We start from the raw sequence: 27,974 nt of genomic DNA, 5'->3' as shown, positions 1-27,974 counted from the left end.
GGTATAAAGGACACAGTTTATTCCCAGGCGTCAGGCCCCAGGTGCCACAGAGTCTGGGCTGCCCACTCCCTCCAAGAGCTGCTCACCTGAGGCAGCTAAGGAGGCAGGCAGAGGTGGGGGAGTGGCTACAACCAAAGTAGCAAAAGGTACCCCTGTCCCAGGGGTTAGAGACTAGAGTGGATGCCAAGGATCCCATGACTTGTAATGACCCTGAGTGTTGACCCTGACTAACCTCTGAACCTGAGTGGCCCTGATGCTTGGCAGTGACCTATGTCTAGTGGGGGAATACTGGTATATTGCTTCAAAAGGGGTTTTAGTCTCCAAGGCCATGTAGTCTTTCCTTGCAGGAACTCTCCAGTTCCCCCAACACTGAACACCTCAGTCCTTTCCCCCTTGGTCAGAAGGCTGGGATGGTCAAAGATGGTCCTCAGCTTCCTCAGGTTGGGGATCTGGGCAGCAGGTGGCCTTGGGCATAGCTTCGCTGGGTAGCTTGGAGAGAAGCCGGGCTGTCTCCTGGGTGATCTCAAAATGCTTGGGCAGCGGGGTGCGGCGCAGAGGGCTGCCCTCAGGCGAGGAGGTGACAGGGCCAGGTCCTCGCCTCCGCAAACTCCCTCGCGTCACTGATGTGATAGGGGTCTCCTCACACAATTTGGAAGCTACCAAGGCAAAGCTGGACAGCTGGTGGGTGATAGGCCGTGCTCCACCCCGGGGATATTTCACTGGCTGGCGGCTGAAGTGGCCACGGGATTGAGTCCCCAGGAGTGAGTCCTCTGGACCTTGGCTGGACACTGTGGGTTGGGATGGTCAATGATGAGCACCCCTGAGTCCTCTGGATATAACCTGGGGGTCAAACCTCAGCCAAGCTATCCCAGGCAAGGACACCCCTCTGATTCCTGGGCTACCCCCCAACATACTCACCTTCCTCTTCTTCCTTTTTGGTGTCCTCAGCCACTTCTCTGTGGTCACTCTGTGGAGTTGGAATCTGTAGGAACAAACCCAAGACCAAAACCCCAATAATAAAATCCCAGTTCTTTGAAGTTCTTTGAGAGCTGAGGGTTTTTTTCTGGACATGTAAAAGGTCTTTTGCAGTTTTGGTATCTGGGGAGGCGATGCCCTTAACAGTGTACAGCTTGTCTCCTTGTGCAGAACAATATTATTCATCTCAACTGTGGACTCCATGAGGGCAGGAACGCCCTTGCTCAGCAGAGAGCCAGGCCAGGGAGTGACTTAGCCATGTCCACATTAGGACCAGGTGAACTATCTGTCTCCATTCTGCTCTGCTCTATAACCTCGCACCCACTTTTTAATTTATCTGTACATCCTTCAGTTTATTCTTTAGCTAAATGCTAATAGCAGCTGGAGTTCTTTCTACATGTTCCAAGCACTTTCTGAGCCATTCCATTTCTCAGAGACCCAGTGCTCACTGACAGGCCCTTTGCCAGCTCTGGGCTGCTGTGAGGGGAGGCATATGCTCTCAGGAATGGTGTGTGTAGCAGGATCTGAGGGGCAGGGAAGCCATCAGTAGGAGTCTCATCTGTAAATGGTTTTCACTAACAGTATCTACCTCTCAGGGCTGCAGTAGAGATGATAGGAAGCCTATAAAATGCCCATGCACAGTAAGTACACAATGTGTGGCATTCCACAGACCCCTCTTTGGCCTCACTTTCCACCACCTTCTCTTCACTAATTCATTACAACTCAAGGCTACATCCTACACACACCAGGCATGCTCTCACCTCAGGGCCTTTGCATTGGCTGTTCCCATTAGAACACCCTTCCCCGGATCTCCACCTGGCTCATTCCTCCCTCACATCTCTCCAGTCTTTGCTCAAATCCACCTTCTCCATGAGATCTGCTCACAGCATCCTATTTACTGCTACAAACTGCCCTCTGCCTCTCCTTGGTACCCCCAATGTCTCTTACCTTATGCTACCCTTTCTTTTATTCTCCATAGTACTTGTCACCTTGTAATGCCCTATAAACTGACTTTATACCATATTTCTTATTTGTTGTTGGTTTCTTTCCCGCTGGACTGCAGTTACCAAAAGGATGGGGTCTCTGAATAATTTACTCACTGATGTATTGGTAATGCCTACTACAACAATACTTGGTACATAGTAAATGCTCAATAAACATTCTGTTGAAAGAATAAATAATCACCTATGTTAGTAACTCTGCAGAGCTGTACCCTGTTGTTCCTCCATTATTATTACTCACCATTTCATTCCTCATGTGTAAGGAGAGAGGGAATGAAAGAGAACATTTTAAAGGCAAAGAAAGGAAGGAAGACAGGAAAGTGAGAGGATTAAATGGAGAGAAGGCCCTCCTCCTGTCTGCGGGCCCAGTGGGTTCCTACCTCAGGAGGCGTGGCCTCAGGATGCTTCTCCAAGGTACCATGGAGCTCAGAGTCTGTGTCGGGGTCCGAGGCTAGGACTAGGGGTAGGGGATCTGGGGCAAGGTTGGAGGGTGGTGGTTGAGGGTTGTTTGTGAGAGGCCCAGGAGCCGGACTGGGGTCTTGGGGCGGAGGCTCAGTGGCCACAGGGAGGTCATCCATCCCAAAGATTTGCTCATAGTATACAATGAGGAACTCAACGAGCTGGGCCTGGTGCCCCGAGTCTAGTAGACAGGTGACGGAGCCAGCACCAGCTGCCCCTGGACCGTCCGGTGGCCGCAGCAGTGTTGGCCCAAACACAATGCCCAGGTTGTTGGCAGACATCTTGTTTTCCTCAAACTGTGCAGCCACCCTGGGGATGGTATGAGGAAAAAGATCAGGGCATGGAATGGATGGTCACTGGCCATCAGGAAGGCGAGACTAGTAGGCTAGGCTAGTGACAACTTGCCCAAGTCATGGGTAAGTGGTCCCAGTCATTGAGACCAGCAGCTACACGCCCAGCAGTGGAGATCAGGGGTGAGCCCCCAAAGTCTGGAGTCATGTATTAAGATTCAGAGCTCAGAAAACACATGCAAAGATCAGAAGTCAGTGTCAGGGGTCAGTCCCAGAGGTCAGTAGTCATGTCAGTAGTCATGTGACATGTCCACGGACACAGTCACAAATCTGTGGCTAAGGTCAGAAGTCACATTTCAAGGTCAGGGACAGTGCACACCTGAACAGATGGGCCACCAGGTGCTGCAGGGTGTTGTAGTTAGAGTCAGGCAGCTGCACCAAGAGGGTCTTCAGCGAGCGGATAACCTCAGGGCTGGGGCTGGGGGTCCCAGGGTCGTGCCCAGGGTCTGCATGCAGGGTCTTAGCCAGAGAGATGAAGGCGTCGTAGAGGTGGAAGGGGACCACGGGGTCAGTGAGCTGGGGGTGGAATGGGGGGAGGGACATGGGTATAGGTGGGCTGCAGAGGGCCCTCAGCCTGAGCCCGCCCAGCCCCTGCCCCCAAGCATTGAGTACCCACCTCCTGGAGGAACCGCTTGAGAACACTCGAGACATCATGAGGCGAGTTCCCTGACATGTCCACCAGTGCTCGACCATTCTCAAAAGCCTGGCACAGCCGCTCCACACGGACCCGGGACCCGCTGACCCGATAAATGCCCTGCAGGGCAGGGGCAGGAGATAGATACTTGACTTCCGGTCTGGCTATCAAGAGGGCTGGGTCACTACTGGGGGTGGTCAAGAGTCAGGGCAGCACCTGCACACCCAGGGCACGCTGTTCTATCTCAGCCGTGCACCTGGTGATCACAAAGGGCACCTCCTCCGGGAAGTCCCTGGGCAGCTGCAGGAAGTCGACTCCAAAGAGGGGGGTCCGGGCTGGGAGGCGCTTATGTCCACAGAGGATCAGTAGAGTCTCCAGGCAGCGCTTGTGGCAGGTCAGAAAGCACTGAGAGGAAGGTCATAGAGTCAGGGAGGTCATCAGGGGTCAGTAGGGGGAAGAGAGGTCATAGAGGTCCTCAGGGGCAGGGGACTCATAGGACACTGTTAGATCAGGGTATGTCCCAAGGGCAGAAAGGTCATAGGGATTTCAGGTCAGGGAAGTGCTTAGGGTCAGGGAGGTCCTTCGAGTCAGAAGAGGTCATTGGTTGATGGGCTCAGGCCACACCTCCTCACACTCAGTCCCGCTGACCATGAAGGCTTCACATTCACGGCACTTGGCTGGGCCCCGTAGCCGTCGTAACCGGTGGGTTTGGGCCGCACTGGAGAGCGTCCACTTCCTGAAGGGGGTTCCTGGGCCGTTCTCCAGCCCATCTACCAGGTCTGCAGGGACACAGGGTCAGGGGTGCCTGGTCCACCCCCCGCCATGCCCCATCTGCTTCCAGCCTTACCGGGATCTCGCTCCTCAAAGTCATCTGAGGACTCAGTGCCTATGGATGAAACCTTCATCAACCGCCTTGTGCCAGAGCCTGGAGTCAGAGGGTCAAGGATCATAGAAGTCAGGGGTCACAGGGGTCATGGGGAAGCTGCAGGGCTAAGGAGATATTCCTTGTTTTTGGGTTTTCCAGAACTACCCACAGATGCCCTTGGGGAAAGGGTTAGAAGTCAGGAGGGAAGTCAGGTCTGATATTAGGGGTTGGAGAATGGGTCAGCAGTCTGTGGGGTCATTCAGAAATTGGCTCAAGAGAATGGATCAGAGGATGAGGAAATAGGTCAGGGGTACAGGTAGGTCAGAGGTCAAATGACAGGTTAGAGATTGAGGGTCAGAGCCTGGGCAGGGTCTAGAGGCTGGTTAGAGGTAGGGAACGGGTTAGGGCCAGATCCTGGCCTCACCTGGGCTGGAAGTGGGAGAGTCCAGGGACCGAGATTCGCTGCCACCACCCACACTGTCCACATCGCTGCCTGGAGTTGGGCCTGGAGTCCCTAGGGGGAAACAGGTCAATTAGGATGGACCCCTGCTCCAGCACCACTCCTGCCTCCTCCCTGCTATGCTCACCTTGCCAACTTATGCCTGTGTCCTCCCAAGGGCCAGCCTCAGCTGCACTTTCATCCAGCCGTGGGGGTGGGGGTCCAGAGGGCTTCTTTCTTATGTCCAGAGGGGAGCTGAAAGGAGTTTGAGGAGTCTGATAACCAGGAAACTGCTTTGGGATGACATCACCTATGCACTACATCTAGCACCTAACTCCAAGCACTTGCGTCTGCAAGCCTCGACACCCGTGAGCACCCAGTATAGTAACCCTAAAGTTTGGACTCTCCCAGAACAGGGATACCCACCCCCACAGATAAAAGCCTTGGGTACTAAACCAAGAACCGAGGCTTTGAGTTTTCTGATCCTGAGTATTCAGCTTGGTGGTGCCAACAGCCTGCCACTGTCTATGGGGCCCATTCCTGACCCTGCTCCTGGGTGGGTCCCCACCTGTGTGCAGTGGGCACGAATTCCTGGAAGGAGAAGGCAGGTGGAGGGGGTGGTGGGGCCTCAGGCTGCAGCGCCCTCACGAACTCCTGGTAGCGCTGGCCAGCCTCAAAGGGCTCACAGCACTCGGCCAGGGCAGCGAAGGCACGGGGGCCACGCTCCGCCTGCGCCCCTCGCAGCCCGAACAGTCCCAGGGTCACCTGCAGGGGTGGGGGCTAGGTCAGACTTCAGTGAGAGAGGGACAGAGCCTGACCTTTAGAGACACCCAGTGTGGTCAGGGTCTAGGGGCAGGGCAAGCAATGAGAGGCAGCTGGGGCAGGGCATGATCACATCCTGGCCCAGAATGGAGGGGTAGAGATAGGACCCCAAGTGGGTGGCACCAAAGCTGAGGTGTGGTCAGGGACTGAGGGCAGAAACTGGCTGTCTGGGGAGAAGGAGTCCTAGGCCCTGGGGATGGGTTAGGGGCAGGCAGACGGCTGGGGCCAAAGGAGAGTGTGAGGCAGCAGTGGGAAGGGGTCTCACCCGCCTCAGCACTTCATCTCCCTGCAGCACCAGCTTGCGCACATGCGACACGATCCGCTGCTTGGCAGCCTCCAGGTCTTGTTGCCGTGCGTTGGCTTCACGGACAGAGGCCTGATATAGCGCCACGGCCTCCTGAACCTAGGGAAACCAGGGCCAGGACACACGTGGGAAAAAGTGTGGGGCTGGGTGCACCAAAGTGCTGGGGAGCATGGCACCAGGTCCCCACCTTGGCCTGGGCCTCCTCTCGAGATCGCCGCCGCCGCTCCTGCTGTTTGCTGGGCCCAGGCGAGGCCTGAGGTGCCGGGTCCTCAGGGGATGCCTGGGAACGAACCCACAGGTCCTCGCTGCGCTGCACATACTGGAGCTGGGCCCTCCGCAGCGCCTGCACTGCCTCATTCTGGGACCGTGGGGGGGGCGGGGTGGTAGGGACAGAAGGGGACAGATCAGAGCCTCTTCCTCTCCTCCACCTCCAGCCAGCGCACACCCACTCACCCAGCCAGGCCTCACCATCCGCTTCTGCTCTTTCAGCCACTGCTCCTTAAACTCCTTCCGCCATTTCTCGATTTCAGTTCGTTTGGCTGCTAGAGGCTGGCAAGGACAGATGGGGGGCTGCTTCAGGGCCGCCCCAGTCTTTCTGCTCCTTGCTACCATGTGCCTTTCATATTCTGGACCCTCTTTTGGGTCTGCACTCTCTCCCCCACCCACTGGCCCTTCACCTGATCCTTTCTAAGCCTGGACCCACATGTGCCAAAGCTCTCTGCCTGGGATCACTCAGCAACCCCCAACCCCATGCCAAGCCCTGCAAACAAACAAAAGCACAGTTTTGCAATTGCACAGGAAGCTTGGTTTGAATCTCTGCTGGGTAACCTTGGGCAAGTTCCTCAGCATCCCTGGGCCTCAGCTTCCTCATGAGCAAAATGGCACTGATGGTAGTGTCTTCCTCCTAGGGAGAGGGGACTCGAATAATGCATGCAGCAGGGCCCCCTCACCTGGTAATAATCTCTTTTCTGCTGGGCCACTGTTTCCATGGCCAGGGCTCCCAGGCTTAGGTCATGTTCCAGAAACAGGGTGTAGATGTACTGCAGTGGCATGTGGCTCTGGGGTGGGAAGGTTGGTGTTAGAAGATGCTGAGGATCTAGGGGGTCAGGGCTGCGGTTCTGGAGGGCTTGGGCCCTGGGCGGAGTGGGGGGTCTGCTCATGGCTACCTGCTGGTGGATTGACACCTTGCCAGCCTCGGCGATTTTCATGATGCTTTTGGCAAACTCTAGCTCTGGGGGAAGACAGCAGGGGTCTGAGTTGAGCACGGTGTGGGCACTGCCTGGGCCCTGGAGCCTGGGGCAAGGCAGAGGGGCCCTCACCAAGGCTGGCTCTCTTCTCGGTCCAGGCCAGTAGCTCCTTAGCGTAGCGGCTCCAGGTCTTGGCATAGTCCAGAGCTGCATCCACGCCCCCCTTGGTCCGTATGAGCCGCAAGTCCAGTTCCTCCCCTGGGGCAGAAAAGTGAACCTCAGACCTCTGAACTCTGACCTTCTGTGTTAGCTTTCCCTGAACCCCAAGATCGGCCAAACCAGAGACCCCTATTCTACACGCTATGGCTGCCCCAAACACCCGTTTATGATCTTGTCCAGGTTGCAATTTTATACTGATTCTCCACTCAGATGGGGGCTCCCTAAGGGGAGGAGCTCAGCTCTGTCCTGTGTACTGCTGTGTCCCTGGCACACAGAACAGGCAGTGGGTGATGACTAGTTGAAGGAGGGACTCCTCTCTGCCCTCATTCCCTCAGTCCCAAAGTCCCCTACCTGTTAGGGGTGCAGGACCCTCCAGGGAAGGGCCACTCCAAAGGCTGGTTTCATTGGTCTGAAGGGGAGGGAGGCAGCATTCAGGAGCAAGCAGAGCAGAGGCCTCAACCCCTAGAGCCCCTCCTCCTGGAGGACCCCCTCCTCCCTGCCTCCTTGGTTCCGCCCTTCACCTCAGTGGCTGTAGGGGTCTTGTCAGATTCTGGGTCTCCTGAAAGCACGGGGTCTCCAGGCGGCATCTCAAGGGTCCTGGGAGGTAAGGGTGTCAGGATACCACCCTCCACCCAGTCTGTCTTGGTTAGGGGTGTTGGGAGTCCCCAGGGCAATCTGAGTGGTAGTCCTGGACATATCATCTCTGTGACATCTCTTGTATCTGGGAGGCCTGAGTGGTTTTGCGGGGAACCAGATGAGTTTTTTTAATGGGACTTGAGGGAGTTAAAAGGTCCCAGGTGAATCTGGAGTTCATAGAGTAGAATTATAAGGATCTCAAATGTTTTAAGGGATCACAAGAAGACTATATGGGGGTCTTAGGACCATTTGGGGGATTTCCAGTAGGTTGGGGTGGAGGGCTGAATTTTGGGATTTTTCATGTTTTGGAGGGACCCATCTTGGACTTCTCAGGTTATTTGGTAAGTGGATCCAGATGTTATAGGTTCCTAATGAGGTACCTAAATGGTTAGGGATTTGGGGTGGCCCAGGTTTAGACTCACACGTTCCCCAGTGAGATCTCAAGGTTGTCCAGGCTCCGGAAGATGTCACTGTACCTCTTCCTGCTCTCCGGAGCCAGGGGTAGCCCTGGGGGAGGGGAGTGTCATACATGGACCAACTGAAGCTTCCCTCCACCCACAGCAGCACCTAGGCCCTTAGCCAGTTGTTTGGAGGGGAGGGAGAGAGAGACAGTGTTCTGGACCTGTAGAGAGTGTGGGGTGGGTGTCAGAGTCAGGATTGAGGCAGTGTGGCCTGGGGTGAAGCCAACTCAGGGCAGGCAGATGGACTCAGGCACAACCCAACACAGAGACAGCTGCTCAGAGGAACGGAGACACCCACACACACATGGGCCCAGAAGCAAAGCAACAAAACAGATGCCCCAGATGCAGCCACACTGTCCCTGGGGAGAGAGCCAGCTTGACAATGGAACCACATGGACCTCAGGCCAGACAGATGGAAATACACGTGGGAGAGACCGGCACAGAGCCTGTGGCACAAACAGACCAAAACCAGAAGAACATAAAGACCAAATGACACTCAACATGCACAGCAGAGACACAAAGACAGCCGGAAATACAAGTCAGACCTTGCCACATTTCTGCCACAGCCCCCATTCTAGGGAGCCCAGATCAGCAGTGCCCACTCCCTGGACTATGGAGGAGCCGAGTGGGGATCCTGCCGCGTCGCCCTCTCCATCAGCAGTCGCGACACCCTGCCCCCATCACAAATATCAGAAGCAGAAGCAGCCACTTCCCCTTCCTGGGCCCCCTCCCCCAGGCATCCGGGGTGAAGACTCCAAACGGGGAGGGGGTCAGAGAATGATGTCCTGGGCCCCCTCGGTTTGGGGGTACCCAGTGGAGGATGCCCGTGTCCCTCCCGTTTGGGACTCCTTCACCACTCTCTGGACAGAAAGGGACAGCCGAGACCACTCAATTTAGGAAGTGGGGTACAGCTGGGGGAGGTCCCTCTAGGATCCCGTATCCCGGACCGCCTACCCGGCTCTGCTGCGTCCATCGCCCGGCCCGAGGATCGCTCGGCGGGGACCGGGGCTGGGATGGGATCTCGCGCCGGCGGGGCCCAGCCCCTATTTCCTGCCGCGGCCGCTGCCGCTGCCGCCTCCGCCGCCGCCCGGGTTCCGCGTAGCCCCGCCCAGCAGAGGCTACGCCCCGCCATCGAACACGCCCCTGCTCCGCAGAAGCCCCGCCCCCCGGCTTCACCTCGGCGGGTCGGCCACGCCCCTGAGGCCCGGAAGCCGGTGCCGCTCCCCGAGCCCAAAGAGCCCAAAGACGCGGGAGATGCTGTGGGGCCAGGGCTTCCAGTGCGACCACTCCCTGGCTCCATGCCTACCAGGGTTCTCCTTGCCAGATCTCTCTGCGTGGGCCCCAAAGCCCCAGCACACTCCCTGGTCCGGAGCGCCTGTTCCCTGAATCTTCCACACTCCACCACCCATTGATTTCTCTACCCAGGTGCCTCTTGGACCCCTGAACCCATCCAGGCTCCACTGGGTCCATGGAGCTGCCCACTGGAAAGGCCTGATGTCAGGCTTTATTCCAGCGGGATCTTAAGTCCCCCAATGCTCTAGGGCTGCAGACCCCTGCTCTGGGGCACCTCTAGTGACCTTGGAAGCTGAATGACTCTTGAAGCCCTGATTAGAGCACAGCTAGAAGTGCCCCTAGCACCTCTCAGGTCCCAGAGGTCACAGATCTCCACCCTGAGCACCTCAAGAATCATTCCCAGCAAACAAATTCCAAATCTAGAGCTCTCTTCTCTGAGTTGCCTCAAATTGTTTCAGGGATTCCAAGTGATCCTAACAGCCCATCTGTCCAGTGGGTTTTGGCACCCCTAAACCTCCATACACTTTGGTTTGTGCCAAGGGCCCATGTGATGCTCACAGGCATTCACAGATGGTCCCTGACCATTCCCTGTTTTGGATTCCAAGGCTTTCCTTGGACTGTGGACCACACTCCTCCTGATAGCAAGCTGGACAAGGGACAGACTGCTGAGAATGATCAAGGGGGTGGTGAGCCCCTCACAGATAATCAGCAGTGAGAGAGTTTGTCTTGAAGCCTGGGCCTGGGATTCTCACATCCAGCTTGTCAAAGTTATACTTATGAGGCACCTGGGTGAAATCAGTCAGTCAAGCATTTGCCTTTGGCTCGGGTCACAATTCCATGCTGAGCATGGAGGCTGTTTCTCCTTCTGCTACCCCTCCACCCCCACCCCCTACTTATCTTAAAAATAAGAGAAAGAAAAACAGGTTTATAACTTTGTTTTCTAAAGTTCTTAGCTGTTGAGAAGGCAGGAAATCTCCCACGGCCATGACTCTGCTCTCATGCTACCTACTCCACAATTCCGGAGTTGTAAGGAGTGCGCACCCTCTGACAGATGATAAATGACACCCCACATAGCACAGGGCCCCTGCGGGTGTGACCCGAGTTAGTATCTGCAATGATTTGGAATCAAATCACACCGTGAGAGGAAGGAATGCAATACTTCACATATCCCTAAAGAGGAGAAAATGCCATTATCCCTAACTCTTCACTGACCAGTGCCTAAGAGAACAGAATATGAAGTTGAGACCAAAGAAATAGAGAAGTGCTTATCAAATTAGGAAATATGTACAACTCTCTGAGATTGGAGCCTGGCACCGAACAGCTGGATCCAGAGGCTTTTTAACAACCTCATGGTTTCTGGGGAGGTGCCAGGACCCTCCCTGCTCGGTGACTGCACAGCCCCACCATGACCCCTCCAGTGGTACAGACAAAGGTGGAGGCAAGGCTTCTTAAAATCGTGGATGCGGCTTTATTTACCAAAGGTGCTGGCCCTAGGCTGGTTCTGCCAGCCAGGCCCTCAAGTGGCTGCGGGGTGGTCCCAGCTCAGTTCAGTCCTGGTGGCAAGGCCGGACCTGCCTCACCACTGGGGCAGTGTTCCCTCTTGGGGCTCCCGCCCGGTGGCACCAACATGGGCAGCAAGTGCCGGCACTGCCATCTCAGGAAGGCACTTTCAGCTTCGGGGTCCCCAGGAAGAACTGCAGGACACGGTCGGCCAGGAGCGCCAGGCAGAAGTCCAGGAGCAGGACCTGGGCGATGACCAGCTTGAACTGTGGGGCAAGGAACACTGGTGAGCCGGGTGCCTGTGGATGGGCCCAGGCTAAGTCCTGGGGCCACATCCACAGGGTCACTCACCTCCACAGGGATGTCCACGAGGCCAAACTGACTGTTGAAGTCAGGCGAGGAGCCAAGGAGCAGGCCCACGATGGCCAGGAGTGACACAGCCAGGCTCCACACGAGGGGCTTGTTCTCTGGCAAGCTTTCCATGAATGGTGGGCCCTGTGGGGACAGAAAGATGAAGAGTCATGTGCTGTAGAGGCCAGGAAAGTGAGCAGGGTGAACTCAGGAAAGGGCTGGGCCTCACTTTGTAGTTGATGGCAAAGGTGGCCATCTGCATGGCCATTGCCATGATGTACACGGTGCTGTTGACCAGGCTTGGCTCAAACTCCTTGTACAGGTCCACGAACTGCTCCTGCCTGCAGCAACACACAGGGGACAGGGCCGTCTCTGACCTCCGTCATCCCTGTACAGAGCCAGGGCTCTCTGCCTGGCTGACCCCACTGGCTAGACCTTGGTTACCCCACAGGGGTAGTAATGCCTGGCTGCACATCCTCCTGTAGCCTCCACTGCAGGGACACTGCCCACTGCCTACGAGCGCCCTGCCCCTCCCCAACTCCCATGCTGGGGCAGCACTCACTTCTTGGGGCTCCGGGCCTGGGCCTCACTGTACAGGTAGACGAGACTCAGGAAGTGGACACAGAACTGGAGCACGACCGTAAGGACGGTGTACAGGTTGAAGATGTTGGGCAGGGGCCGCTCTCGGGAGAGAGTCTTGAGGGGCTGTAGTAGCAGGGTGGAGGGACATGTCAGGGTCCAGGCCCCCCTGCACCAGTCCACCCTGCCTCCTGGCAGGATTCGTGCAGAGAGCAGTCACCAAATCCTGGAGGTTATGAGTCAGCACCAGTCCCCAGAGCCCTCCTCATTACCCAGGCCTTAGTGCAGATTCCACCACACCCTCACTCAAGGCCTATGCTCCACAGAGCAGCCAAACCCACCCCTCTCCCCTTGTTCTGGAACAAACCAAAGCCCTCCCTGGGACCCACCAGATGTGCATGATTGACACAACTCACCGACCCCCTCCTCTGGCTACCAGGTGCTCCTGGCATTAGCAGATGCCCATCTATAGCCTTTCTGCCTACTTCCTGGAAGGTTCCCTTGTTCTTTATGCATCACACAGGCTCCCCTGAACAACCTAAGGCTGTCCCCTGTAGCTTATCACCCACTCTGTATTTTTCATGATACTGCATGCTTTCTGAATGGTCTTGATAATCATTTCCCCATTGTCTTCTCCTTGCCTGTGGGTTCTGTGTAGGCCACCTGAGACCCCAGCTGGTGGACAGTGCTGGGGCCCAAGTTGTGCCCCTCTGAGGAGCCTCAGCATGCACCTGCCCTGCTCAAGGGGTCCCCATCTATAACATGGGGATGACAGTTCCCACCCTGAGGGCTGCTGTGAAGACAAATGGATGACATGTAGTAGTGGTGACTTTAACAGTCCACCCTAGCTGGCCCAAAGAGGTAAAGGGTATTCCTGAGATGGGAGGGAGCCCCTGCTTTTGCCTGTGTCTCAGCCCACCTTGGAACGGGAGATGAAGAGGAAGCAGCCGGCCAGCAGCAACCCCTGCAGTGTGGCCTGGAAGTCACTGAACTTGACGCCCTCCAAGTAGAGAACACTCTGACTATAGGCCAGGATGAGGGCATTGAGTGCCAGGATCTTGAACATCTGCAGCGTGGTCACCAGTGTACAGCGGCCCTGCTTGATCACGTGGCAGACTGTAGGGGGGGCAGGGGAGGAGAGGAAGGTGTGGGCATGGGGCCAATCAGGATGGTCCTGGGGATGGGCACAGGGAGAAGGACTGGGGTGGGACTCACTGCACTGGATGGAGGAGAGCTTGGAGGTGAAGGGGGCAGCGATGCTGGCATCCCCCAGCTTCACAATGGGCATGCTCTCATCCTCTAGTTCCCGCAGCACCTGGCTCAGGCGGTCCTGTGGGGCAGGGAGCAGGGGTGAGACTTGGCCACCAAAGGGTGCCACTGCCACCCACATCCTGTGACTCACCCGCTGGGAGACCAGTTGTTCCTCGGGGGGTGGGAGCCCTGACTTCTGCTTGGCTGCCCTGGAGGTGGCCCGGACTCCACTGCTGCTCAGAACAGGGCTATCTCGCGGCCGTCGGCGCCGTTCCACAACTCGCTCGGGGGCATTGGCCAGGAGTGCCACACCTGCGGGGAGGTATGTATGTGTCTGGAGCGAGAGGGATCCAGTCACCCCAGCGGCTGGCCCTGTGTCAAGTGAGGCCCCATGCAGAATGGAGTGCCGTGTCTACTCACAGGAGCCAAACCTCCCCATCTCAGATGATCTCCCCAAGGAGTGCCTCAAAGAGCATCTATACTACTTTCTACATTTGGAAAGCAAAACCCAAATACACAGAAAACCTGAGGAGTCAAAACTGATTTCCGGCAATACCTAGGTGGCTCAGTGGGTTAAGCGTCTGCCTTTGGGTCAGATCATGATTTCAGGGTCCTGGGATCAAGCCCCAAGTCTGTGCCCTGCTCAGCAGGAAGTCTGCTTCTCCTTTTCCCTATGTCCTTCTCCTGCCACTTCTGCTCTCTCAAATAATTTATAAAAATCTTAAAAAAAACAAAAACAACTAATTTCCAAAATATACTGCCAAGGATCACAATTCTAAGGAATAACAATTAATAAAGTAGTTAAGAATCTGAAAAGCGCTTTAGGTACATCACGTTGGTTTTTTCCTTTATTTTTAGAGAGAGTGCGCATGTGGGGGCACCCGAGTAGCTCAGTGGCTGAGCTTCTGCCTTTGGCTCAGGTCGTGATCCCAGGGTCCTGGGATCGAGTCCTGCATCAGGCTCCCTGTGGGAACCCTGCTTCTCCCTCTGCCTACATCTCTGGCTCTCTCTCATGAATGAATAAATAAAGTCTTATAAAAAAAAAAAGTGCATTTAAACAGGGGTGGAGTAGGGGGCTGGGGAGGAGGAAGGAGAGAGAAAAAGAGAGAGAGAGAATCTCAAGCAGGCTACACTCAAGTCCAGAGCCAACATGCGGCTTGCTCTCACAAATCCTGAAATCATAACCTCAGCCAAAATCAAGAGTTGGACACTTAACTGAGCCACCCAAGTGCCCCATCAGATTGGTCTTGAAACCTTAACCTGACAACTGCATTCTGTTGACAGAAATCCAAGGCTGTGAACAGCTGGCAAACACCTCAGCTTCAGTTTGTGCATCCCTACTTATTCCATCTTCCCCTGCCTCCAGCCTCAGCACTCACTGCCCACATGGTCCTCCTCACAGTACCGGGAGGCCTGAACAAACCAAGCTGTGTCTGCCACCTGGAGTCCACCTGTCTTCCTATACTCCCAGAGGTCCCAGTGCCTGCCTGCCCCACCTTGTTCCTCTGACACCTATGTCCCTTCCAAAGACCTGCACTCCTCAGATCCCCAATCCCACTGGCACCTGCTCCATTCCCTGCCTCCTCAGAGAACTCGCTCAGTGACATATCTCTGATGCTAAGCTGCGCTGCAGGACAGTAACGGAAGGAACAGTCCCTCAGCTTGCAGGACTCACCCACGTCAGCATGCTTCAGGGCACCCACATCATTGGTGCCGTCGCCACACATGAGGGTCACGTAGCCCAGCTCCTTCAGGCTGGTGATGACAAACTCCTATGGGTGCAGAGATGGACTGAGTGAGGGCTGTGTGCTGACCCCAGGGCTCTGCCTGCCCCCCAACCTCCTCTGTACACACCTTCTGTTTGGGGGCCACACGGGCAAACACCTGCACATGGGGGATGAGGTGAAGCAGCTGCTGGGGGTCCTCAGCTTGTAAGTGGGCCAGGCCATCGCCCGTGAGGCACAGCGCATGCTCCAGGGCCAGTGACTTCGGGGAGCCCCTGGCCAGGGGCAGCGTGACACTGCCATCGATGGAGCGCCACTCACAGGGTCGACCTGCAGGGCCAGAGCCCAGGGTCAGGGAGGGGGTTCAGCCAGTCAGCAACTCCCCCTCACGTGAAGCCCACATATGCCGTCCCAGTCTCATCTCTCTGAAGCAACTTCTTGGCCCCCCACCTCTTTTTATCTCTACCAACCCCCATCTACACCTGCACCCTAGACCCCAGCAACCCCACAGATGTTGTTCACAGAACCCTCTAATACAAAGGATTCAAGAACCCAGAGCCTAGGCCACTGGCCTGAGACCACAGATTTAAATCTAGACAGCCTGACCTCAGGAGCAAGACACCGCTGACCCTGGGACCTGTCTGAAACCCTGCTCTTTCAGGGCCAGGGCACTGAGTCACTTTCTTGGGCCAGATACTGCTTGCCAACCACTTCATCTTTCTAGATGGCTGACCCGGGCATGGACACTGAGAAACAAGGATGGCTGAAGGAGGCCTTCTGGCACTGCATGGCTCATCCTGGGTTGTCTGGGCTGGAAGGGAAAACAACCTCCATCTGACTTTTACGATGGCTTTTTTGCTAGAGCAACTTCACTCGCCAATCAATAGTCCTGATTACCATCTCTGGGCCACCTGCCTCTAATCCCTGGGGCCGGGACAGAGATGACAGACATGTGGGACCAATGGTGCAGACTAGAAGGACTGCGAAATTCTAGAATCCAGCAGAGTTCCAGAAGCCAGTACCCTTCTCTGACCTGCAGCCTGGCAACCAACCCCATGCATGTGGCTCCCCAGGCAGGCACCATCCCCTGGCATCTGACAGAACCCATACTCTACCAGTTGGAGGTGCTGGGGTTGGACTGCCCCTCAACTGGTTCTATTCTGGGGCACCACTTGCAGCCAATTTGATTACTCAGGAGTGACCAGAGGCCATGAACTCTGGAGTCAGAACATCTGGGTTCAAATCCTTAGTCACAGTATCACTAAGGTGGGTGAGTTTACTTCTGTTTCCTTATCTATAAGGTGGGAGTGTCAACAGCACACCTGTTCACTTTCCTCCTATAGGGTGTGGGATGATGAGGCCTCCCATGTAGGGCAGAGGGGCCAACATGGTAACACAAACCAGACCCTGCCTAGGGTCTGGCCATGCTGAGGATGAGCACTAGCATCCCTGTGCTTAGAGGAGGGGAGCCCTCACTGTGTACAGGCAGCCTGCCAGGCCCAAAACAGGTGTGAGGATAGGAAACATGGCCTGGTGTGACGACAATCAACCACTCTGGTTCTAAGTCGTCACTGACCCCAGACCAGTTATTGCCTGCCTACTGCTGGACATATAGGTGTGGGGCTCCTTGGCCAGAGGGCCCAAGCATGCTGATAAAGCATGGCTATGTTCCACAGGTCTGGGTCACAGATACTGGATGACAGTGAGGGTATTCTCTCAGGCCTGAAATGCAGGTGGGCCACCAGATCAGAGCTGTTCTTGGACTCAGGGTTCCCCCAGCCTATGGACTCATGATACCTCACCTTTCTCCGTGGGAGGCTGCAGGATCAGTGTTTGTGCCTTTTCAATGAAGTGCAGTTCCTGAGCCACGTGGCAGGCAGTGAGCGGGTTGTCACCTGTGATCATGACCACCTGAGAACATAGAGGCACAGTGGGGCAGGGCCTCGCAGGTCAGAACTCCAGACCTGGTGGCTGAGGCCCCTCTAAACAAGGCCACAGAAGGTAGTCTTGGCCCCCTGATGCAGAATGGGCTTCCAAGGACCACAATCCATCCCAACCTGGTGGTGTTTTATGCCAACGATACATGTATGTGTGTCTAAAAACACTCACAGCCTTTATTTGTAATACAGACTAAGAACCAACCATTGGTGTGAACCCTCTTGACTTGGTAGCTGCCCTAGGTAGAGGGAGCAGATGCTCCAGTCTTCTCAGTTAGAGCCCGGTGATGGGAAGACGGGCTGTGACCGCTGAGGGCCAGGTGGGGTATTCACGTCACCAACTCTGAGACTGCTCACTATCCTCCCACATCCTAAACTACATCCTGAGTCCCAAACTAAAAAATAGAAACCACAGGACAGATGGATGTAGTTTGTCTAGGAGTTGCCTCTACATCTGCAGTCCAACTCCTCGTCTCTAGGATGGGGTGGAGTGGGGGAATTGCCCTCGCCTCCCAGGGATGCCGGGGGCAAAAGAAGTAACTTGAGAAGGGTGTGCACAGATCAGGTCCCAAAGGGGGACCTGGGACAGCATGAGCACCAGAGCTGTGATGGAGCTTGGTCAAAATCCAAGAAAGACATCCTTGAGACTGAGACGTGGATACCCACCCACACCTGCCCCACTGAGGGGAGAACTGCCCTCCGTTGTCACATTGCTCTCTCTGGAAAAAGGAACCAAGACCCACCCACCCTTGGGGCCCAGCAGCTGTACCCGGTGGGATGCATTCTGGATCTCCCGGATTACGGACTTAGAGTCAGCCTTGAGTGGGCAGGAGACCACGATGAAGCCAACGAACTTGAGGTTGCACTCCAGGGCCTCCCGTTTGACCTCCCGGGCCTGTAAAGGGATACAGGGTTACCCTCATGACCCATCCCTCCTCCATTTTCAAGCAGTGGAGTGGGGGTCAGGGAAGGGCCCATCCTTACAGGAGGAACACTTGAGGCTCAGGTAAGAAGTAGGGAGGGCAGAAGGTACCCTGGACCCACATGACCCTGGTTTCCCCACCACGGGGCTTTACTCCCTGGTAAACAACAACAGGGCATAAGCCTCTGTGACTCCACTTCTAAGATGGCAAAGTCAGATACTCCTTTGTTATCCATTAAGCGCATGCTCACCCTATACCTCATACCAGAAACCGCAAACTCTTGCCCTCATAAAGCTTGCCTTCTACTGGAAGAGAGTCCCAGAAATCAGAAGACTAACTGCCATAAAAGACAAACGCAGGGGAATGGGGCAGATAGGCTCAGGGAGAGGCACCAAGCAGGGTGGTCCTGGGGGCAGGAGAGTAAGCTGTGACTTGGGGTCTGAACACAGGGACGCAACCTGGTATATACGTTCTAGAAGGATTTCTCAGCCATTAGCTGTAAGTGGACTGGATGAGAACGAAGGGGGAACCAGATAAAACAGCACTACTGATGGTGGAAATGGGAGGAGCCAATAATTGGCAGGATAAACAGTATGACAGAGAACTGGGGGTACCCCAACACCACGTGGTGATTGGGTGGTCAGGCAGGGTAGGGGTAGAACGGGGCTGGAGACAGGAATCCAAGGTGCCTCCTGGTGATCCCTGGGGAGTGTGAGGATTCAAGGGTGTGGGATAAGAGGCTGCATGGAGCCCTGGTTACTCTGCAGGAAGTGGCCTCAGAAGCCAGGGTGGGATGGGGTTCCATAAGAAGCAGGTACACAGTAGAGAAGGGACAAAGGACTGAGGGCCACTCAGGGCCTCCCAAGGTAGATGCCAGGGAGGAGGAAGAAACTGTGCCTGCTCATGGTGATGCTGCAGGGAATAGATGGCGGTATGGATACAGGGCCAGCAGATGGGGGGCCTGAACCCTTACCTGCTGGTGGGTGAGGTGCCCCAGTTCCTTGTACCCCAGCGCCAGGACTCGGGCTCCTTCCCGGGAAATCTCCGTATGGATGTGGTGGTAGTCAGGTGGGCACTGGGCGAACTGCAGGGAACGCAGGGGATGTCACCGACCGCCCCACGCCCCCCTTCCCCCGGGGCCGGGGCTGGCTCACCATGGAGTGCAGGGTTTCGGGGGCCCCCTTCACAGCCGCGATGTAGCAGAGATCAGTGGAGCCTAGCTTCTCATAGGAGGCGAGCACGGACATTCGCTTTAGGGCACTGGCAAAATGAAAGCGCTGGTGAATTTTCAGCCCCTGAGTTTTAATACTTCGGGGGAATACTTTCTCATCTGGAAACAAATAAGTACGAATCCTGAGGGCCTTCGCTCCAAAGAGGCAGCCAAGCCCCCGCCTCCCCTTTCCACCCCTCTGTTCCCCCCGCCCTCAGACCCAGACCCTGCAGGGTAGGGAAGGGGGATGGGGGGCTCCTCGCTCTAGGAGGGATCAGATTGGGAGATCTGTACTCAGAGGACGCTGCCCGTGGCTTCCAGCAGGTGGGGCAGGTTCTACTTCCAAGGGGTGGACTATCTCAGGTCAGAGGTAAGCCTGTGCCCACCCACCTAGGGGACCACCAGAGCTGTGGGCTTGCCTGCCCCTGAGCTGGACACACTGTCTCTGAGGGATGTAGCCCGCCTGCCCAGGGGTGCGAGAGCTGACAGTTCAGCCCAGCTGGGCCCAAAGCTCCAGCCCCTCACCTTTGGTCAGTGTCCAGTCCACAGCTGTCAGCATAGCCTTCTCGAGTGGGTCACCCACAAGGGTGCCATCATCCAGCTGCATGAGGGAGTGGCATGAGGCCAGGGCACGGTGCGTTTCTACAGGGATGTTGGACACAGGAGTGACCTCCTTCCCATCTCTGCAAAGATAGGAAACAGCTGCTGATAGAGTGGAAGAACCCCTGGGAGTCGCTAGCCAGGATGAGGGATGGGCTCCCACTCTGGGCTCGCATTGCAGGGGCCCAGAGGATTGCACTGTCTTGGTCCTCGGGACATCTGTGCCCATCTTGTGGATGTCCCTAAAGGTCAAATGGCTGCTTGGGGTGGAGCCGGGCCCCTGTCGCTGCCACATTGAGGAACAAAAGGAGCCTCTCCGCTCCCGATCAGACTTTTGGGGTACACCATGGGACCTAGGGGTGGGTGCTATCTGTCCTTTGAGTTCCTGCAAAGCCATCTGCTGGGCAAGAGCCCAGGCCACTCGTGCTCACCTGAGCCCAGCCACTCCACGAACGACCAGGCTGTCGCTAGTCAAGGTCCCTGTCTTGTCAAAGCAGCACACCTCCACCTTGCCGGCGAATGGGATCCGGAAGGGCTCCGTGCAGTACATGTCTGGGAAGTGGGGAGTCAGGGTCAGGGGTTCTGTCAGGCCCTGGCCCACTCAGCGCCCCAGCCCTGACCCAGGCACTCACACAGCTTGGCCAGGGCGATGAGGGAGGTATTGACAGCCAGAGACAACTCAATGGGCAGTTCCGGGGGCACGACTGATGTGAGGATCAGTGTGCATTCCAGAAAGAGCTTGTAACGGTTCCGGCTAGGGTCCTTGGTGCCTGCAGAGACAGGGCCTGCCAGCCTAGGGGCCGGAGAGTGGGAGGGGGCCAGCAGGCAGGGGAGGGGCCCCCGCATATACCTTCAATCCACACATAGGCAGCTGCTGCGATGGCAAACACAAGGAGGAAGAGGATGAAAATGAAGGTCTCCAGGTTGTTTGCAGTTACCCTCTTGACTCCAAAGAGGATGGTGCGCAGCAGCTTGCCCTAGAAGATCAGAAGCTTAGAGGCCTTTTCTGCCAGGGAGGTGGCCTCTCACACCTGAGAGCACCAGGCCACATTCTCTGTCTGGATGGGGGGTGCCTGCCCTGGGCCCACCTGTGACTCTTGCACCCATGACACAGGGTCCACACAACTATGTAGGGGGCTGCAACTTGGCTAAGGGCTATAAAGACCAGTGGTCAAAAACTGGGGGTCAGGGCAAGAAGTGGCTGAGATGGGGGGACTGAGTCTTTCAGAAGGAGGTGCTGCCAATTACCTCTACAAGGCAGCGCTCACTTTAGTCAAGTTTACGGGTGTGATTCTGTTCGTGACCCCAGTGTGTTTGGCCAGTTTCCTTTCTGTGCTCCCCACCAGAACCTCAGCTGAAGACAGCAGGCCTGGTGTAGGGCTCATGTCTGCGCCCTGGCCACAAGCCGATACCTGCTGTCTGAATAAGTCTTTGGCGAGGATGTTCTGGGGTCTGAAAGAGCCACTGTCGACTGTCTGCCACCCGCCCTAAGGCCTACCCTCCCCAGAGCCAGACAAGGGGCCATACCTGGGATGTATTGAATCCAGTCCTAAGAACGTAAGCCACACACCCGTTGTCAACCGCTGCAGAGACAAACAGGACCAGCATCATTTGTGTCTGTTCATCCCAACTCCCTCACAGTCAAGCAGATGTGGAGGGGGTGGGGATGGTGGGGCCAGGACACTTCAGACCCCCCAAGGCACCTACGCTTCAGGCCCGTGGTGGCCTTCTGCGGGGGGATGTGCTGCACCACCTTGGTGCCCCCAAAGATGACATGGAGCCGAGAGTCAGCCTGGAGGTCCAGCACCCGGTCAGGGTTAAGGTCTTCAATGGGCTCCTGAGCAGGAAGGAAAGAATGGTGAGGGCGGTCTCATCTCAGCCTCCTCTGTCCCCAGTCTGGCAAGAGTAGGCTCCTGGGGCTGGGATGAGCCACTCTGACCCCTGCAGGGCTCCTAGCCTAACACAGTGCAGCTGACCAGGAACAGCAGCCTGCCATGCCTCCTCTCCACCTGCAGGTGCACTCACATTGACTCACGTCGACTCCACGTCGACTCCTCGTGATCTCACAATTGGCTTGAGGCTTTGTACTCTCTTGGTTTCCCCTCAGCCCACCTCAGTCCGACGTCCCTGGTCCCTGGCCTGGACAACTCCTGACGATCTTGGCCTTTCTGATCTCCTTCCCTCTCATTATTACCCAGCTCCCCTTCGTCCGAGGGCAAGACCAGGAAATCTGGAAGCTCCAACTAGGCACTGCACCTACTCTGCCTCTTCTAGTCTCTTAGGCCAGGGTTCCATTCCTCCTCCATCCATGCCTGGGCAGGATGATGGCCCAGCTACCAACCCTCTCCCTCCTCCACGAATAGGACAGTGACACACTGAGTACGACCCCCGCTCCCCACCCAGCACCTTCATCTGTGGCACCGACTCCCCTGTGAGCATGGCCTCGTCCACAATGCAGCGGCCTCGCAGCAGCAGCACATCACATGGCACTAGGTTTTCCTGCGGGGAGCGGCCTGCAGGAAGGGGCAGGAGGGTTAGAGAGGAGCCAAGAGAAAGGGCTCCCACCAGGACAGATCAGAATTGTGCCTCACCGATGGAGACGATGTCTCCAGGAACAATCTCATCACTGGCAATGGGCCTCCACTTTCGGCTGCGGTAGACCTGGGTAGAGGTAAGGTGCAGTCAGCTCTGGATCCTACAGTGCGCATGATGCAGGCGCATCCCTGGAGCTGATCTCACCCTGTTCCCACTGCACACAAACACTGGGACTGGCAGCCCCCCACCCTGCCCCGGCCAATCTCCCTGTTGGCCACACCTGGATCATGTGGGGCTTGTTGCCCATCTTCCGGATCTCAGACATGTTCCGCATCTGCTGCTGCACCAAGGAGGCCTCGAAGGCCACCAGCATGGAGAGTGTGAAGACGCTGTAGTACCAGTACTCATCCAGACACCAGAGCCCCACGCAAAACACCTGTAGGACACAGCCTGTGTGTCCACACCCCTGCCCGGCCATCCATGGGGGCACACGAAGACCCCTGTGGAGGCTGGGAAGGGACACCAAAGGTCATTCTGCCCATGGGCTCAGATCCATGAGGACACAAAGAGGATTTCAGGTCTGGAAATGGAGACTGCTGTGGAAAGCCCCAAGGGATGAGGGAAGGTGGGATGGGGAGAAGGGCTCAAGCTGCTGCTCTACCTGGAACACAAAGAAAGGTGCTGTGGCTCTCTCCTTGAACAACTCCGAGAAGTCAGGCACCACCATCTCAGCCCTGCAAGAGACCAGACCCCACATCCTGTTCATAGTATGAGACCTCAGAGGCCCCACCCTGACACCTTCACTCAGAGCATTGCAGGCCTCCCCAGGGAATGAGCCAGAAAGGACCCTCCACTCTACTACGGCTCTCCTTGTCCCCAAGGCACTGGGGCAGGCGTGCTAACTGTTGCCAGCTCTCTCCTCCGCAGAACCCAGGTAAAGCTTCTGAACTAGCGACAGGCTGTTCAAGCAGGCAGCCACCCACCCAAGCAGGGCTAGTGGGAGACAGAACTTATCATCAGGTTGAGTAAGAAGGCGGGCAGAGAAGGAGCTCCCTGACTGAGATGGGAGCCCTGCCGCTGTGCAGAAAAGGCCTGGCAGCTGGGCACTGTGGAATCTTCTGGGGCCTGAGCTCCACTCCGAGTTGGAGAGGGGAGGTCTGGAGCTGAAATTTTCTAAAACCTCCTTTAAATAAGCCCCATAAATTGAGGAGTAAGGCCTAAGGGTGTGTTCTGTGCCACTGTGGGGTGGCCCAGTCTGGCCAGGGGACCAGCCAGGTCAAGTAGGGCCACCCTTACCCTGCCCTTGGAGATGTGTCCTAGATATGGGGTGTAAGAAAAAGAAACCACTGTGATAACAACAACCAGACCCCATTCTGTATTATATCAGGTAACTTTGCATGAGCCAGGAGATGTGAGAAGGGACATCCCAGGCCACCACCAAGGGTGACCCCAAGCAGAAGGTAAAGGTATAAATTTCTTGTGAATCTTCTTATTAGATTGCTACTTGTGACAGTACCTCAGTTTTTTTTTTTTGTTTGTTTGTTTTAAACCTCGGTAGTTTTTTAAAAGCAACTGAATAAGAAAAGAATTCTCTAAAGGTTCTGAGGGTTTTCAGATTGAGGACAATTATCATGGAGGCAGGACCAGGGGCTCTGGTGATGAACAATGAGCTCTAAAGCCCTGCTCTGCCCCCACCTAGTTCCATGTCAGCACTGGTGGTTTTGCGGATTAAAGGGAGGAAGTATGTACAAGGTGTCTGCCATCATGCCCAGTAGAAAGGAGAACTATTGTGATCACTGGCAACTCCTTTATCACTCTTCCTAAAGTGCTGAGATGAGTATGAGAAGCATGGTGATAACACACACTTAAAAGAAAAGCTTAAAAACAAAGAGAAATCCTACAATAATTACAAAACAAGCATCAGCAGTCAACTCTCTGGGGCGTTGGCCCAGGCTGCCACGAAGAGTTGCATGGGCTCCTGTTGGAGAGCACCTCCAGGGTCCCTGTCAGCTGGTGAGTCCAGGGGAGGTAAGACTAGAACACATTTCTCAAAAGGTGACTGCCATCTTCACCTGGGATGTATCGTTGAAGGGGCGGGCTCCTCTCCCATTTCCTAGGCACGAGGACTTGACAGGGCAGTAACAGGAAAAGGAGCCAGTGGCTCAGCCAAATGTCCATGCTGTGACCACAGGCAGAGCCCCAGCCCTGTCACAACACATGGGCACATCAGGACTCACTTATTGCTCCCAAATTTCTTCTCGGCTGCACGGATCTCTGAATCCTCCTGGAACCCTCTGTTGCTCTGGTAGTATGAGAAGGCATTTCTCACGGGAAAGGCCACAGGGAGGAAGCGCTTCTTCTCCAGGGTGTCGTAGGAATACTTGATCTTCTGGAATTCAAAGGACAGCACCTCCTGTCCATCTTCACCCTGTGGGAGCAGGCATGTCTATGGCAGAAGGCCCACACCTGGGGGTGTCTGTCAGGCCTGGGAGTCCCACCCAAGTCCTGGGCTGAGCAGCCCAACAGCTGGTCCGTCCCTACCTCATCCCGGTGCAGGGCCACGAGCTCAGTGGAACCATTGTTGGGGGTCGGCACCACCTTCACGAAGGTTGCTTTCCTGGGGTCGTACTCCTGCGAGGGGCAAAGCGGTGTTGCCAAGGCCTTCTCAACCCCCACCTCCAAAGCCCTCCTGGTGAGGTTGCAAGCACAGCGGCTCTAGGCTCAGAGCACTGGCCTGTCCACTCTCCAGTCTGTCACTGAGACAAAGATACCACCTCACCACACCTCTGGTCTCGTATCATAAAAATCGGAGTCACAGACAGCACCCAATGCTTGGGGTTCTGCTGAACTCAAACAGGAAGAATGTCCCCTGCATGACCTGCACCCATAAACCACGTGGGCCAAGTCTTGTCACAGCCCACTGGCCGGCTGCTGCTCTGCATCCCCTCTCTTAACTATTTCGTGTCCTGAAATGATGGGGGACAACGAGGCCTGTCCTTGCTTCAGCCAAGGGCCTCGGCACAAGCTGTTTTCTCTGCCTCGAACATGTGGTCCCACAATCAGCTTCAGGGCTTTGTACAAATGTCCCCTTCTCAAAAGACCTCCCCCAGAGGAGGCTCCACATAAGAGGTCCTTACAATGTTCCTCTCCTTGGCCAGGGTTTTCCTCTCTGTAGCACTGGTGGCTGAGCGCAAGCTCTACCTCTCCCACCAATACTATGAAGGCAAGAGCTTCTGTCTGTTTTGTTCACTGCTGTTTCCTCAGTGCTTAAAATGCAGAGGCAATGGATGAATATGTGAGGCCTGAAGCCTGAGCTGTACCCATCTCACTGCTGCGGCGCTGGCTCATCAGCCCCTATGGTGGGTGTGTGTGTGTGTGAGGGCAGGTGCCAAAGGGTGACCCTCAGAAGAAGGGCCCTGCCTGCCCCTTGGGAAGATCACCAGCCTTGGAGCAGGCAAAAAATAACAAAGACTTAACTACAAAAACACCATGGAAAAAAAGTGTGAAGAGCTACTCGGGGCTACTGCCAGGCCACTGCCAGGCCAGGCACTTTGCAGTTTTTCAGTTTCTTCTCCTAATGGCACGCAGTGGGTGTTACGGTTCTCAATTTACACAAAGGGAAAGTGAAACCCAGAGAAAAGAACCTGAGATCTCTGATGGAAACCCAGATCTGCTTGTCCTCACCCCATGGTGGCTTAGCTCCTCTTTTTCTTCCACCGCTGGAAAGAAAGTTAACACACATGCTTTCTAGCTGCAGGCCCAAAGGCAGCTGGAAGTGGAGGTTGGGGTGGCTGGTCACACTCCCTCCAACTTCCCTGTATTTCTTTGTCCCTCACTGGAGTCTTTCATTGTATTGACCTGAAGTCACCAAGCCCATAGTTTGAGCCCCTCCCCTGGGATAACGCTTATTGGGACAACCGAGACTTAATTCCCTCAGAAAAGAGAGGACTCAGTCCACATTTGGATTTAAAGAGAGGGAGCTTCTGTCTTTTTCTGCAGCCATTCATGCTCTTCCCTTTCCCTCTTCTTCCAGAAACACATGCCTGGGATCAACGGGGAGGCTGGCTGGACCTCGGTGCCCATGGCTCCAAACATGCCAGTGTCATCTGAGGCAGGCCCAGAGAACAGCAGTGCAGTCACCAGCAGTAACTGCTGATCCAGCTGCTCTCCCTATCCAGATCCTGGGGGTTAAGGGTCAGAAGTGCTACCGTGCTGCTATATTCCAACAGAAGCCCTCAATGTCACCACCCTCATCTTGGACACAGGTCTAAAGAGACTCCGAAACAGTTAAGTCACTTGCCCACAAATTGCTCCTGCTCCTCTTAAATGCTACGATCAAAGAACATTTCAACCTAATTTCGGTCCTAGTATGCAAGGACCTTTACACACTGGACAACTGAGTTCTCAAAACAAGCTTCACAGATACAGGAACACACCTCGAAGGCCTAGCCTCACATTTTGAAAACCAAGATAGGAGATAGAAGGAGAACATGACCGTTTCCAGGAGAAAGTACCTAGTACTCGCTACTATGGTAGCTAGCATTAACAAGCCAAATCAAAGAGCGACATATGCTGGAGCCTACACTGAGCTTTTTATAGGTATTACCCTATCGAATCTAAATGACCACACCAGGGAAGGATTCCAAGGAAGGGAAGTAATCTGCGCCAGGGTCGCACAAGTCAGTAGCGGGACCAGGATTGGGCCACCCAGAGGACACCGCTGGGGACTCAGGCCCTGGAAACAGGAGGCCCGGGATGGGGTGGGGATCGACACGAACGTCGTGACTGTGACCCGCCGCAAGGCCCGACCGAGCCGAGGGTCGGGCTCGTGCCCGCGCACTTACCGGGGTGCAGGTGAGCGCGCAGTGCGCGTGCACGGACCAATGCCCCGAGAGGACGGTGAGCGCGTGCGCGAGGCAGATGGTGGCAAGCACAAGCAGCGCGGCTTCAGGGATCTGCACCCAGCTGCTGCCCCAGCCCCAGCAGCCGGCGGCCGCGGCGCCCACCCAGGCCGGGTAGAGCAGTCCCGCGAACGGCAGCACCGTGAGGCGCCGCAGCAGCGCCAGTCGCCGGTACGGCCATACGGCTGCGACCAGCTCATCGCCGCTCGCTATGAGCGCCGGGCCGGCAGCGAGGAGGGTGCGCGGCTGCGGCCTGGGCTTGGGCTGCCCGCCGGGCCGGGCCCCGCAAGGCCGGGCCCCGCAGGGCACCGCGTTGCCCACCGCAGCAGCCGCCGCCGCCGCCATCTTTCCCAGCGCCGCGCTCGCTTCCGGGCAGAGGAACCGCCTCACTTCCGATGTTTAACTTCCGTTGAGCCCTGGGCGCCGCCATAGTAGCCGGAGGGTAGAAAGAGCCGGACAATGGAGGAGTTGGGTTCGGAAGTGGTTACTCAGGGCGCCGCCATGACAGCTGAAGCCGGAAGGAGAGGCAGGGCGCGGCCATGACAGAGTCTTGAAAGGGCTAAGGCTGCCTGCCCGCCCTGCCACGCCGGACAGAGACCGGAAAAGACTAAGCTAGGCGGGTTGGGCGCCACCTTGACGCCTGAACCGGAAGAGGGGAGCTCTTGTCCAGAACTACCCAGGCAGTGGCCAGTTTGGATCGTCAGGGGCGGAGCCTGGACCCTACGGAGGCGGGCCAATTACGGAAACGCTGGGGTTCTGGGGGCGAGGCCTGCACAGGCCCGAGGGGCGGGGTTTGTCATGAAGGCGGGACTTGCGAG

At 56.1% G+C, this 27,974-nt stretch overlaps 2 protein-coding genes and 1 long non-coding RNA gene across 7 annotated transcripts; 1 reads left to right on the top strand and 2 right to left on the bottom strand.

Moving 5' to 3' along the window:
- Positions 1-2: 2 nt before the first annotated feature.
- Positions 3-9,464, bottom strand: LOC112666794 (GEM interacting protein). Of its 5 annotated transcripts, XM_025458207.3 has the most exons (22): positions 9,307-9,452; positions 8,898-9,023; positions 8,314-8,398; positions 7,777-7,852; positions 7,607-7,664; positions 7,169-7,294; positions 7,016-7,080; positions 6,800-6,907; positions 6,318-6,398; positions 6,037-6,207; positions 5,811-5,948; positions 5,292-5,488; positions 4,872-4,978; positions 4,709-4,798; positions 4,267-4,344; positions 4,044-4,198; positions 3,636-3,824; positions 3,402-3,539; positions 3,105-3,301; positions 2,357-2,744; positions 919-982; positions 3-788 (listed from the first exon to the last, which is right to left on the bottom strand). In XM_025458207.3, exons 2-22 carry the CDS (start codon positions 8,923-8,925, stop codon positions 415-417), a joined length of 2,913 nt encoding a protein of 970 aa, XP_025313992.1. In that variant the 5' UTR covers positions 8,926-9,023; positions 9,307-9,452; the 3' UTR covers positions 3-414. The 5 variants fall into 5 exon arrangements, with proteins under 5 accessions (XP_025313992.1, XP_048954016.1, XP_025313994.1 ...); XM_049098059.1 differs by lacking the exon at positions 8,898-9,023 and having other exon boundaries at positions 6,037-6,129; positions 6,303-6,398; positions 9,307-9,464; XM_025458209.3 differs by lacking the exon at positions 8,898-9,023 and having other exon boundaries at positions 9,307-9,464.
- Positions 9,465-11,090: 1,626 nt separating this feature from the next.
- ATP13A1 (ATPase 13A1) lies at positions 11,091-27,501 on the bottom strand. The gene is made up of 26 exons (XM_025458212.3): positions 27,100-27,501; positions 24,797-24,886; positions 24,493-24,683; positions 22,917-22,989; positions 22,536-22,691; positions 22,312-22,381; positions 22,127-22,233; positions 21,428-21,557; positions 21,248-21,303; positions 20,571-20,697; positions 20,353-20,490; positions 20,152-20,272; positions 19,646-19,803; positions 19,065-19,240; positions 18,884-18,994; positions 17,757-17,882; positions 16,853-16,961; positions 15,181-15,380; positions 15,002-15,098; positions 13,478-13,638; positions 13,291-13,405; positions 12,995-13,191; positions 12,059-12,201; positions 11,726-11,837; positions 11,497-11,640; positions 11,091-11,411 (listed from the first exon to the last, which is right to left on the bottom strand). Exons 1-26 carry the CDS (start codon positions 27,499-27,501, stop codon positions 11,301-11,303), a joined length of 3,621 nt encoding a protein of 1,206 aa, XP_025313997.1. The 3' UTR covers positions 11,091-11,300.
- Positions 15,860-27,101, top strand: LOC112666797 (uncharacterized). The gene is made up of 3 exons (XR_007404271.1): positions 15,860-16,316; positions 23,643-23,715; positions 26,289-27,101. It is a non-coding gene; the product is annotated as an uncharacterized LOC112666797 (long non-coding RNA).
- Positions 27,502-27,974: the final 473 nt, after the last annotated feature.

Source organism: Canis lupus, chromosome 20 (assembly GCF_003254725.2).
Source record: "Canis lupus dingo isolate Sandy chromosome 20, ASM325472v2, whole genome shotgun sequence".
In the NCBI taxonomy this organism is placed as follows: Eukaryota; Metazoa; Chordata; class Mammalia; order Carnivora; family Canidae; genus Canis; species Canis lupus.
The sequence above is the reverse complement of the archived record's forward strand: the minus strand, read 5'-3'. Positions and strand labels throughout refer to the sequence as shown.

Bases quoted from the DNA above. Each gene is read 5' to 3' on its own strand.
- ATP13A1 (XM_025458212.3), bottom strand. From the start codon at position 27,501: ATGGCGGCGGCGGCGGCTGCTGCGGTGGGCAACGCGGTGCCCTGCGGG. The intron at 21,304-21,427 runs GTAGGTGCCTTG...TTGTCTCTGCAG, and splicing joins GGCCACCACGGGCCTGAAGC to CGGTTGACAACGGGTGTGTG. The intron at 13,192-13,290 runs GTGAGTCCCACC...CCCCCCCTACAG, and splicing joins GCTCTCCTCCATCCAGTGCA to TCTGCCACGTGATCAAGCAG.
- LOC112666794 (XM_025458207.3), bottom strand. From the start codon at position 8,925: ATGGGGGCTGTGGCAGAAATGTGGCAAG. The intron at 4,199-4,266 runs GTAAGGCTGGAA...GTGTCCCTGCAG, and splicing joins CTTTGAGGAGCGAGATCCCG to ACCTGGTAGATGGGCTGGAG. The intron at 789-918 runs GTGAGTATGTTG...CCCAACCCACAG, and splicing joins CAAAAAGGAAGAAGAGGAAG to TGTCCAGCCAAGGTCCAGAG.